A 13,171-nucleotide genomic window follows, 5' to 3' on the forward strand; every position below is an offset into this window, starting at 1 on the left:
TCTTGACTTTAACCTGATAAGAGACCCTGAGCCAGAGCAACCCAGCTAAGCTGCTACCAAACTCCTGACCTACAGAAACTGGGAGATGATAATGTTTATTGTTTTAAGCTGATAAGCTTTGAAGTAATATGTTACACAGAAATAATTAATGCACATATGAAGAGATATTCAACGCATGAATTATCAAGAGCAATGCAAATTAAAATAACGCGATATCACTTTATACCAACAGCTCTCAAACATTTAATCTCAGGACCCCTTTGCACTCTTAAAAAATATCAGGGCTCCCCTGGTGGCGCAGTGGTTGAGAATCTGCCTGCTAATGCAGGGGACACGGGTTCGAGCCCTGGTCTGGGAGGATCCCACATGCTGCGGAGCAACTAGGCCCGTGAGCCACAACTACTGAGTCTGCACGTCTGGAGCCTGTGCTCCGCAACAAGAGAGGCCGCAATAATAAGAGGCCCATGCACTGCGATGAAGAGTGGCCCCCACTTGCCACAACTAGAGAAAGCCTTCTCACAGAAACGAAGACCCAACACAGCAAAAATAAATAAATAAATGAAAAAAATCCTACCTGCAACATCTTCTTTAAAAAAAAAACAAAAACAAGGACCAAAGAACTTTTATATATGTGAGATATATCAACTTATATTTACCATGTTAGAAATCAAAACTGAAAATCTTTAAAGATTCATTTTAAAATAAGAACAACAAACCTATTACATAAATATTTTTGTGAAAAGTAACTATATTTTCCAAAATAAAACAAAAATTTAGTGAGAAGAGTGACACTGCTTTATAGTTTTGCAAATCTCTTTAATACCTGGCTTAATAAAAAACAGATGGAATCTCATATCTGCCTCTACATTCAACCCATTGAAAAATCACATATCATGTTGCCTCCAGAAAAGTTTACATTCATGCAAGAATGAGAGTTAAAGACCAAATATGCCAATATTAGTGTGAAAAGAGTTTTGACCTTGCAGGCCTCCTAAAAGGGCTTCAGGGATTCTCAGGGGTTCCTGGACCGCACCGTGAGAAGCCCTGCTTAACATCCAACAGAGTGACAAAAATTTTTAAGTTAGATGGTTCTAACTGTTGGTGAAGATGTGGAAATATAAGAAACTATGCATTACAGCCGTTCTAGGAGCAATATGATATCACCTAAGACAAGTTAAGTATATGCTGCCCTACGATCTAGAAATTCCAGTCTTTGATGTATATCCCAATTGAATTCTGTCATAGAACCACAGGGGGAAATGTGCATTACTGTGGTATAAGGAGTACAGGCAAAATGAATACTCATCAACAGGCAAGCAAGTAGATAAAATGCAATGTTTTGCAGCAATGGAAACAATATATTATCTGTGTACATAGCCACATTGATGGACTTTTAGGGGTACAGAGACAAGTTTTTTTAAAGTAAGAAACCATAAAATATAAAACATAAAATCACCTATGTGTATTAAAATTATAATGCACAGACTTTCAGGCAAAGTTCAGTATGTTGTAACAGGCAACTGTTCCTGTAGCCATAGCAGAAAAGGCTGTATTAATTACAAAAACTATGTTTTGTGGATATCAGGAAGTTGTGGAAGAAATGAAGACAAGGTGAATTAAAACTCCACAGGAGATAGAACCATTTTGAGGTAAGAAGACAATCTTCAGGAAGTTTTCCCCTGGAGGAAGTTCCTGCTTCTGGGTGCCAACCTCACTTTGTTCTTGGTCCAAGCAGAGGGCTTCTGCCAGGGAAAGATGAACCATCAAAGCTCTTAGTGGTAGTTACAAGGTGGAGTGACAACAGGAAATTTGAGAGACTTCAAATGCATGCCCAGTCTTCCCCACAGGACATTTCCTGAGCACTGGGGCTGTGTGGACTAGACTAAAAGCCTCTAAAATGCAAAGTGAAATCTCCTACACCCTGTGCTAATTATGAAACAAATACACTACAAAGGGAAGGGTCCTGCATTAAAGTCACTGACCAGACTCACTGAGGCAGTCTCTCCTTCAAAGCATTTGCCAGGTTGAGAAGCTAAATGCAGCAGGAGGCTAACGAGCTACACTGAAATCCTCTGAAGAGGAAAATAGACCCTCTCACAGTCTTTCAGAGCTTTAGAGACAAAGACCCAACAGGCTCAATCAAAATCCTGGAAAGATCAGGCTCTAGCAATAGGAAAAACTAAATGTACACTGACTCTTACTAAAACTCCGGCGCAGACCTACGTCAGCTCAGACCCTGATTGGATTCAGTGGTCAGTTCCTCACCCTATATGACTAATAGAAGAAAGGGGAACCATCTTTGGTAAAAGGATCATCCAGAGCGCCTCTGGTTCCTATGGTCCTTTATCCACGGTGTTCAGCATACAGTGCAAGTTCCAAACAGTAATTTTTGCAAAAAGTAGACAATAGGAGCAGATCTATAGATTACCCCAATCCTGGAGTTAGCAATAAGGATTTAAAAATAACCCTGATTAATATGATGAAAAAATAGAAGATGGATAAATTAGATGAAAGTATGGAGATTTCATCAGAAAACTAGGATCTCTAAAAAAGAATAAAATGGAATTTTCTAGAGTGAAGACGTCCTAGTCCTGATGAGGTGTGTATTACACAGGTGTATGCATTTGTCAGAATCTGTGTATGCCTATTTAAGCTTTGTGCATTTCATTGTACATAAATTTTACCTTAAAAAAAACTGTAAACAAATATTGAAATATAGTTAGTGATGTGCGTGCTGAAGTATTTAGGAAGAAGTATATCAATATTTACAATGTACTTTGAAGTATATCCAAAAAAAAATGGAATGGTTTATGTGTGGATAGAGGGGTGGATAGAAAAATAGATACATAACAAAGCAAGCCAAGTAAAATGTCATAGAATTAACTGTCATAGATGTTCACTGTAAAATTCTTTCAACTTTGCTGTATTTTTAAGATTTTTTCATAATAAGATAGTAATACAATATGATGAGAGAATATTATGAATAATGGTATGCAAATAAATTTGACAATTTGAATGAAAATGGACAATTTCCTCAAAAATTGTGGTTTAAAATATTCCACAAATTCTTTGACACTCCCTTTAAAATCTGGAGCCCAATTCCCATCCCCTTGAATATAGGCTGGATTTTGTGACTTCCTTCTATTGAATAGGAAAAAAATAGAAGTAGCAGTTGAAACTTCAGAGGTTAGGTCATTAAAGCACAGTGGCTCCCGCTTTGCTCAGATCACCTGGTGAGAGGTGGGGAGGTAGGGAGAGACCCACCTGCTGAGGAACTGAGGCCTCCTGCCAACACCCAACAAGGAACTGAGACTCCTAGAAGATATAAATAAAACATATATCTGGTGATGGTCTCATATGCAGACTATAAAAATAAATTCTGCATATCAATATTCAAAAGATATACAGCCCAAGAGGAAAGCAGGCAAAAGAGTTAAACATACACTTCACAAAAGAAGATTTCCAAATGGTCAAAGTGGCCAACTGCATTCATCATCAGAGAAAACCCCAATCCAATGTCATTTTACACCTTCCAAAATGGCCAGATTGTTTTTAATTGCAAAAACATAAGGAAGTGGAGAAAATAGGACTCTCACAAACTGTGGATAAAAATGCAAATAAATATAACCACTTGGAAAACGAATAAAGATGAACATATGCAAAGCATTATGACCCAGAAATTCCAGTACACCAATTTTCATGGGTATATAACCAACAGAAATGCATACATATTTTCACCATAAGACACAAGTTAGAATGTTCACAGTAGAATTATTTTATAAGAGCCAGAAACTAGAACTCAAATGTCCATCAGCTGGTGAATAGACAAACAAGTTGTTGTATTTCTGTGCAATAAAAAGGAATGGAAATCTGACACACACAGCAACATGGATGAATCTCAGAAATATGTTGAGCAGAGAATCCAGACACAAAAAAATATATACATATGACTCCATTTATATAGAGCACAAAAACAGGAAATAAAATGGATTCTCATAGATATAATGTAGAGCAATAGAAGCCAAACACAAAAGAGTATATACATACGATTCCATTTCTATAAAGCATAAGGAAGGCAAAGTTAATCTATGCTATTAGAAGTTAGGATAATGATTATCCTTTGGGAAATGATGGTTATTAGAAAGGAGCACGAAGGTGGCTTCTGGGGTGTAAACTAAAGTTCTGTTTCTTGATCAGATGAAAATGTATGGAACATGTGTATATTAATGTATGTATATTATACATCATTAAAATGTAAATTATTTTTAAAAGGCAAAAGAAAATACATGCATATGAACCAATAATATTTGGCAAAATACATTTGGCAAAAACACATATAATAAAAAGATACAGGGCTTCCCTGGTGGCGCAGTGGTTGGGAGCCCACCTGCCAATGCAGGGGATGCGGGTTCGTGCCCCGGTCTGGGAAGATCCCACATGCCGCTGAGCGGCTGGGCCCGTGAGCCATGGCCGCTGAGCCTGCGCGTCCGGAGCCTGTGCTCCGCAACGGGAGAGGCCACAACAGTGAGAGGCCTGTGTACCACAAAAATAAATAAATAAATAAATAAATAAAAAGATACAGAAAGGGGAGTGTGGAGAGGCTGATGGGGAATAGAAATAAAGGATCCCTTCTCCCGCTGCCAGGCCTGGATCACTTCCATTAGTACAGACAGGACAGCTCTGATTCAGAGTTGGCCTCTAGCCTGGGGATGGGGAGAGAGGCAGTGCCAGCCCACATACCATATATCTAACAAATTAGAAGTTATAAATCAAGGGAAAAAACTGCTAAATAAAATATGCTCTATATCTGCCTACCTTGACACATATAGACACACACACGCACACCCCTTCATAATGATCAGGAATGCCATGTTCAAATTTAGAATACTCGAACTGCCCAGATCCCTTCTTCCCAACCCAGCGAAGTCCCACATTGCAAGAAGTCTCACAATTTCATGTGTGGACACCCAGGACTTCTAAATTCCATCCAGACCCCAACAATGGGCCATTGAAGCCTTAAGAAGCCCAAGGGTGCACATCAGCAGCATGATCTGCCGAATGGGGGAATGTACCTGAGGAAAAGGCCTGCACAGGCCCTGGAAGCAGGCTGGGGCCATCTGGGCAGGGAATTACAGCATCCCTGGTGCTGGAAGAGTGGTCTAGGCACATGGGCTCTGAAGGAGCACATCCCCTTGGCCCCATGCACTCCTTGCCTTGTGGGAAGGCCACAGGCAAAGGGGACCAGCATGAAAGCCAAGGTCAGGGCCTCTCTTGCCAAGTCTAAGGGCAGTACTAGAGAGAAGATTACCATATGCCCCAGTGTTTGCTTTTCCACCGACCAAAGCCACCAAATTAAAGTAAGAGTTGACATTTACCCTACACTTTACAGTTTACAGTGCATCTTCCCATACAAATGCTCTTCATCAATCTTCACAGTTTTGTACAATCAATATAATACCATTTGACAGATGAGAATACAGAGCCCAGAGTGACTCCCTGCAGTCACGCGATAAAACACAAGTACCGCTAGGTCTCCAGTGGGAGACTTTTCCCTCCAGATTTCAAAAGTCATGTTCTTTCTACTACTCAACACTGCCACCCATTCCTCAGCTTTCTAGAGAACTAACAGGAGCTTAAAAAAAAAAAAATTTAGTAAATATATGGAAACTGTAAATACATGGTTGAAATATTTTAGAAAAAGACCAGAGGCGGGGAAGGGAATGTAACACCAAACACAGATCGGTTTCTGGGAGAGAGCCGGGGCCCAAAGCAAAAATCATCACTGGGACAAAGAACACTATGTAGGAGCAGCAACCGTATCTGAGTCTTGGGGGCTCCATTCCCACCCCAAACCACAAAATGAGGGCTTTCAACACATTTAAGCAATCTCCACCCAAATTCCACACCAATTACATGGGGGACCTGCTCCACAGCCCTCCTCCTCTCCACCACCCCACCAAAAATACTTTATTAATGAGAGGGCAGCATAAAGCCACGGGACTGCATCTGCTCGGGGACAATCCAGAGGGCAGCCTGGCACCAGCCCCAGCTGACACCCGACCCTCCTCTAGCGAGGACCCACTAAGCTATGCCTCCCTCTAATTACCAGGTGCCTGGCTCAGGGCCTGGCCAGTTATTTAGAGAACCAGTGCCCATGCCTCGCACAGATATCCATGAGGCCAGGGCTGCAGGCACCGTCTGCTGAAAGCCTGCTGCCTGAAGCTGCCACCTCCTGACTCCACTCTCCTGGGACCCCTCCTGCCACCCCCGTGCCCAAGCTCGGGGCATCATGTCGCTTGCACACACAGCTGCAGAGTACATGCTCTCGGATGCCCTGCTGCCCGACCGCAGGGGCCCCCGCCTCAAAGGACTGCGCCTGGAACTGCCCCTGGACCGCATGGTCAAGTTCATAGCCGTGGGCTTCCCCTTGTTGCTGATGTCGCTGGCATTTGCCCAGGAGTTCTCCTCTGGTAAGTGGCTTCCAAGACCCTGAAGTGAGTCAGCCCCCACTGTCTAGATCACATGACTCGGGCCGGGCATCACCCAAAAGGCAGACTATCCATCCGTTTTGGGCACCAGCAAAGCAGAGGTGTTAAAAAAACTTTGAAAGTAATTTCTAAAATTTTCCAATAAAATATATTTGTCTTGGGCTTCCCTGGTGGTGCAGTGGTTGAGAGTCTGTCTGCAGGGGACACGGGTTTGTGCCCTAGTCCGGGAAGATCCCACATGCCGTGGAGCAGCTAGGCCCGTGAGCCATGGCCGCTGAGCCTGCGCGTCCAGAGCCTGTGCTCCGCAACGGGAGAGGCCACAAAAGTGAGAGGCCTGTGTACTGCCAAAATATATATATATATATATATATATATATTTGTCTTAATTTCAGTATTTGTATGTTCTGTGTCATTGCAATGACTAAACTTTTATTTTGATTTTCATGTGGATGAAAGAGATTAGGATCCTATAATCTCTCCAGGACTTATGACCTCTAAAGGTCTTAATTAGCCAAGCTTCAGATAACTCTCCTATCTTCTTGGAGTCTTCTTCCTACTCCCCACCTCCAGGATTATTGACTTGAGAACATATTAAGCACCTGACAGAGTCTGGCGCATCATAGGTGCTGAATAAATCCACTCCTTCCTCTCCAAGAGCCCCAGCCCCATGCAAGAGCACTAACAAATACGTATACCCAGTGTTCTAGGTGCTAGATTAACACAGCAAATCTGCCACCTCTATTAAAGACAACGTAGACTTTCCCGAGAACTGGGATTGCTGGCTTTCTTTTCTGGCTGTGTGCTGAGTTCACCACCTTTCCCAGGGAGGTGTGTCAGCCTCCCACTGCCTCTTCATTCACCCACAGTGCAGGCCCAGAAACCTAGGGCCTGGGAAGAAGACAGTGCCTGCCAGATTCAGAGATGGCCAGAAAGCTCTTAGCTGATTGTCCCCTGGATCTCCATTCCTCCACCCCAACTCAGGGCTGCCTCAAAGCTGTGTTCCTGTTCCAGGGTCTCCCATCAGCTGCTTCTGTCCCAGTAACTTCAGCATCCGGCAGACTGCCTACGTGGACAGTTCCTGTTGGGACTCGCTGGTTCACCACGAACAGGATGTGTCTGGCCAGCACAAGACGAAATCCCTCTGGCCTCACAAGGTAAAGTGGCAGGGGCTCTGTCAAGCCTACCTCACGGCTGGGTGGAGGGGGGCAGAACTGCATCGACAGGTTCTCTCCTGCCTGCCTCTGCTTTTTTATTTTTGTCATTGACTTTCGCGTCTCAGGCATTCTTCAAATATCTGGTCATATTTGCTCACCCACTTTTATCTGATTGGAAGTTTTGTGCCTAGGGCTGAGGCTGTCAGTTCAAAGTAATCCCTTTGGGCCATTTCATTGGGAAAACCCCAGATATCAGTATCTGCAATCTGATATTCTGGGCTGGTCAGTTTTCCCAAGAAGAATCATTCAATCCCTAATTTGGGTGGAGGCGGCAGCATGCAGTTGGTATCAAGCTCGTCTGCCAACCCTCTGGGAACTCAGCCGTGGGCGTCAGCATTCACTACTCATTCAGCTCACCCCCCTTCTCGGTATGTTCCCCTGCCCTCAATGGACCCAAGTGCAGAATCTGTCTGGTTTAACGTTTCCAAAGAATAAACCACAAGGGCGGTCGGCTGAGTGCACCATGTTTCAGAAGGGACCTGCGGGTCTGTTTTCTCAATATCCCTGTTTCCAGCCCCACCTGCACCCCCATTTTCAGACACACCTGGTATCTCCCATCCCTGAGTCTTCCTGGTTCTGTGGTGAAAACAGCCTGACTGTGCCCACCTCAACTCCTCATCCTCTCCACGGGCTGGTACCTTCTGTCATGCAGCTGCTTCCCAGGTTTCAACACTTTGTTACTCTTGTCTCCTCTTCTATTTTCTTTGTCCTTATAGGATTATGTCTTTTGGGTCCCTTTATTGTCATTCTAGTGGGGTTTCATGAGGGAGCAGAAGTAATATGTATGTGCAAGGCACAGTTTTAATCAGAAGTCACTCATAATGTTTTCTAGTTCTGACAATTTACAGGGCCTCAAAATGCCACAGTTCTAGGACCCAGACAAAACCAGAGACTTAATGGAAGGAGTTCATGAGGTGTCTGTCCCTGGAAGTGTTCAAGCAGGATCTAGATGGTAACAAGTTCAGAGTACTGCAGAGGGGATTCATATGTCAGAAAAGAGTCAAATTGTCGATCATCAGATGGCCGGAGTGGTCTTTAAGCCCAGATTCTCTGGCTCCACTTTAAGCCTACTGAAACAGAAGCTCGAGGGTGAAAAGCTCATTTTCAAGAAACATCATTTCTTAGACAGGAGTGAAAAGGTTCTCATTTGCTCTCGTGGTCTAGTATACCTTTCCTAGCCTACCTCTCTTGTTTAGTTCAGAAACACACACACACGCACACGCACACACACACACACACACACACAAATCAAATAGCCTCGCTCTCTCTTTTTCTTCAAACTCTCCTCTAAAAAAAAAAAGCATCTATGGTTCAGGAGAAGTTATAGTCCAGTATTTCTTAAGGGAATAAGCTCCAAAATCGGACTGCCTGGTTCCAAATCCTGTTCACTCACCTGCTAGACATGTAACCCTGTATCGGGCACTTAACATTTTCATGCTTCAGTTTCTTGGTCTATAAAATAGAGATACTGATAGTACCTGACGAAGAATGAATAATGCATGTTCAGTACCGAGCAAAAATGTCACTTAACTGAGCCTCTACGAGTAGGGTTTTTGCTGTGGGCAAAACAGTGGGTCCAACCTGTTAGGTGTGGTGAGTATGATAAGAAGCATAAGGAAAAGTCCTTTATCTAAGGTAGCAAATAGTGTAGCGGAGGATGCCAGCTTCATGCATACCCAATGTCAGTTTATACAAATACAGACCAGAAACAGCCCCCAAGGATTCCAAGACAGTGCCTGATGGCGTAGTTTGGTCTTACCAAGAATCCAAAGATGAGAAAAGGCCATTGCCCATGAGAGAAGGCAGGGCAGGCTACGTGGAGGAAATGGGACCTGACCTCCTCTCTGGAGGGTCGTAGTAAAAGTCAGCCATGCTGGGGCCCCTGGCAGGACTTGGAAAGCTAATGGACTCTGGATGTCTGGAGCAGTCAGAGAAAGAAAAGTGGAAGACTGAGAATGAAGATGCTCTCCCCTAGGATGCCATGACCACCATTGGCCATGATCTCTAGTTAGCTACCCAGGCTAACATGCATGGAGAATGGGGACAGGAAGCTAGCGCTCCCTCTTGCTCTCTTTTCCTTCCTTCCTTCCTTCCCTCCTGTCTCTGTCTGTCTGTCTGTCTGTCTCTGTCTCTCTGCCCTCCCCTTCTGAGGCAGGAACCGGGGAATGAGAGCCCCTCACTCAGCACTCTGTCTGCAAGGTTGCAAGGCCTGGGCACCCTGGTCCTCCCTCCTCAGCTCGCTCTCACCCTGCAGGCCCTCCCCTACTCCCTGCTGGCCCTGGCCGTGGCCATGTACCTGCCGGTTCTGCTGTGGCAGTATGCAGCCGTGCCGGCCCTCAGCTCAGATCTGCTGTTCATCATCAGCGAGCTGGACAAATCCTACAATCGCGCCATCCGCCTGGTGCAGCACATGCTGAAGATCCGGCAGGAGGGCTCGGACCCGCACGCGTTCTGGGATGAGCTGGAGAAGTGAGTTGTCTCCTCCACTGCTTTCTGAAAGATGCGGTCGAGCCCTAAAATGGGATCTTGCAGAGTAATCTTTAAACTATCCTGTGCGCCATCGAGAATTCAGCATTCTTAACATGTCACCGCATTGACTTTCTATCATCTCTGTACAGGGAGAGGGAAGGGACTCTGCCTCCAGTTTATAGGTGACTCCACTGAGTCACAAAGGGGTTAGCCTCTGAAAGACCACTTTTTCAGAACCCTGAATAGCTCCTCCCAGGCCTACAGAAAAAACATCCCAATTCTCCCAAATACTTTTCCTAGGCCCTCCACCACTGTCATCAACTACTTCCTCAGACTTCTGTCGAACAACTAAATGACAGAAACCTTCCACTCCACCTAGGCAGTCTCCTGCTTTCCTCCTGAACAAGCCATTCATTCATTTAAGCATTCATCTGTCATTTAGGAGCACCAGACACAGCTCTGGGTGCTGTGCATACGTGTGTGTGTGTGTGTGTGTGTGTGTGTGTGTGTGCTGGGTCGGGAGCTTATATTGTATGGAGGGAAACAGTGAATTAGCATAACACATAAGAAAGTTATATGGTAGAGGATAAGTGATACAAAGAAAACTAAGACAGGGGAAGGGGCTCAGGAAAGCTGGGAGGTGGAGGGGGGTGCAGTTTTAAATAGGGTGGCCAGGGCAGGCCCCCTCAGAGCACAGGTGAGCTAAGGTTGGAAACCTTTGTGTACATCTCTATCCTCTGAGAAAAGCTCCTCTCCTGTCTACCTTTCTGAACCCCATCTACCTTTGGAAGGCCAATCTAAGACATTATTCTCCGTAGAGGTTTCTGAACACTCCAGCTCACACTGTATGTCTCTCTCCTAACTTTTACAACTACCATGGTTTGTATCCATCATTTTAGCAACAGAATGAGCATTATTTTTATTCCCTATTTGCATGTTTCATCTGCCCTTCCCTACAAGCCGGACTGCAAGCTTCTTCAGGGCAGAGACTGGACTACATCTACCTGAACACCACAGCTCTCAACAAACACTTGTTAGCAGATTTATTTCTATAAAATGAATGAACTGGCCTAAAAAAAATCATACACAAAGGAAACAGACCAAGAACCAGAACGTGGTTATTTAGAATCCCAGTCCAGTGCTAAGTTAATAAGTCTTAATGCTTCTTAAGGATCGTACTTCAGCTTAGAGATTTAGTCTGCCTTCCCAGGCAGAAATCCAGAGTGATCCTTCATTATTCCCTGATCATTCACTGGGTTTACTGCATTGCACTCATGTCTTGGAGAATTAAGATACACTCACACACCTCTTTTGGGGGAAAGGAGGGGTTATGCTCAAAGAAGGCAGATATTCCCGTGAGCCAATAACGCCGTGTTGCATACACAGATGCTGTTACTTCCCCACGGGGCTCTCTCAGGATACAGTTCTAAATGGTCCCTCCTAATCTTGCCTCCTTTCTTCCCCTGCCCAGGGCTCGGAAAGAGCGATACTTTGAATTCCCCTTGCTCGAGCGGTACCTGGCCTGTAAGCAGCGCTCACACTCCCTAGTGGCCGCCTACCTCCTGAGGAACTCCCTCTTGCTCTTCTTCACCTCAGCCACCTACCTATACCTTGGCCACTTCCACCTGGATGTCTTCTTCCAAGAGGAATTCAGCTGTTCCATCAAGACAGGGCTGCTACATGATGAGACCCACATCCCCGATCCGATCACATGCAGGCTGACCTCTTTGTCTGTCTTCCAGATTGTTAGTCTCTCCAGTGTAGCAATATACACCCTGTTGGTTCCAGTGGTAATATACAACCTCATGCGGCTGTGTCGGTGGGACAAACGGCTCCTATCCATCTATGAGATGCTCCCGGCTTTTGACCTCCTCAGCAGAAAGATGCTGGGATGTCCCATCAATGATCTCAATGTGATCCTTCTTTTCCTCCGAGCCAACATCTCTGAGCTCATCTCTTTTAGCTGGTTGAGTGTCCTACGTGCACTGAAGGACACGACCACCCAGAAGCACAACATTGACACAGTGGTTGATTTCATGACTTTATTGGCTGGCTTAGAACCCTCAAAACCTAAACATCTCACCCACGGGATGTGTGATGAAAATCCATAATTAAGAAAACATGAAGCAAGAAGTTTTATGGAAAGTAAAAATCTCTCCCCTTCTTCACAAGTCTCACACACTAATATACAAAAACACCCACTTTAGGATTGCTAAACTTGCATTTAGCTGAATCGAACATCCTGTATTATGCTATCCCAAAGGTGAGAAGATATAATCAATACATGGAAACAAATCTGAAAGTTGGAGCTGATGAGTCCAAAAGCTAAAAAAATTAGATCTAGAGCTTAATATGAAGACAAAATATGAAGAAAAATTAAGACTAAAATTAAAATCTAGGGACTTCCCTGGTGGTCCAGTGGTTAAGACTCTGCGCTCCCAATGCAGGCGGCATGGGTTTGATCCCTGGTCGGGGAACTAAGATCCCTTATGCTGCACAGCATGGCCAAAAAATAAAAAATAAAAAATTTAAAAATAAAGGTTACCATTATTTTAAAAAATTCAAAAAAAAATTAAAGTCTAGACATTGCACAAAGGGAGAGGTCTCTACAGGCTATTAAATGGAGGCAGTTTCTTCTCACTGTATTTATGCCATGGCCTTTGTAGGATACACACTCAGTTTAGAGCAAGTGGAGTAATCTGGTAAGAAAATAAAGATATGAAATCCCTGGGAACCCTGTGGTGTGGCCTCAAACCTTAGGAATTCTCCCAGCTTGTCTTGTGGAAGTCACCAACCTTGCACAGGGATCCTGTGGCCTGCAAGATGGGCCAAGAGATGCTGATGGCAGGAATTTGCCGTGTGCTCTTGGGGCTTAAGGACAGCATAGAACAAGGCCAGGGCCATGCATCAGCTGTGGGTGGAGCCTTGAGGTGTACAGATACGCTTTTTCATTGTGTAAACCAGGGACTCACTTCACCAAGGGCTGGGATTATGGGCTGC

The 13,171-nt window shown here is 44.5% G+C and overlaps 1 protein-coding gene across 1 annotated transcript; it reads left to right on the forward strand.

Moving 5' to 3' along the window:
* The first annotated feature begins 6,289 nt into the window (after positions 1-6,289).
* PANX3 (pannexin 3) lies at positions 6,290-12,282 on the forward strand. The gene is made up of 4 exons (XM_060105446.1): positions 6,290-6,470; positions 7,500-7,642; positions 9,957-10,171; positions 11,643-12,282. Exons 1-4 carry the CDS (start codon positions 6,290-6,292, stop codon positions 12,280-12,282), a joined length of 1,179 nt encoding a protein of 392 aa, XP_059961429.1.
* The last annotated feature ends 889 nt before the right edge of the window (positions 12,283-13,171 follow it).

This window comes from Mesoplodon densirostris, chromosome 7 (assembly GCF_025265405.1).
Source record: "Mesoplodon densirostris isolate mMesDen1 chromosome 7, mMesDen1 primary haplotype, whole genome shotgun sequence".
In the NCBI taxonomy this organism is placed as follows: Eukaryota; Metazoa; Chordata; class Mammalia; order Artiodactyla; family Ziphiidae; genus Mesoplodon; species Mesoplodon densirostris.

Excerpts from the sequence above, each read along its gene's own strand:
- PANX3 (XM_060105446.1), top strand. The coding sequence starts at position 6,290 with ATGTCGCTTGCACACACAGCTGCAGAGTACATGCTCTCGGATGCCCTG. Across the intron at positions 7,643-9,956 it reads AATCCCTCTGGCCTCACAAG|GCCCTCCCCTACTCCCTGCT; the intron begins GTAAAGTGGCAG and ends CTCACCCTGCAG. Across the intron at positions 10,172-11,642 it reads TTCTGGGATGAGCTGGAGAA|GGCTCGGAAAGAGCGATACT; the intron begins GTGAGTTGTCTC and ends TCCCCTGCCCAG.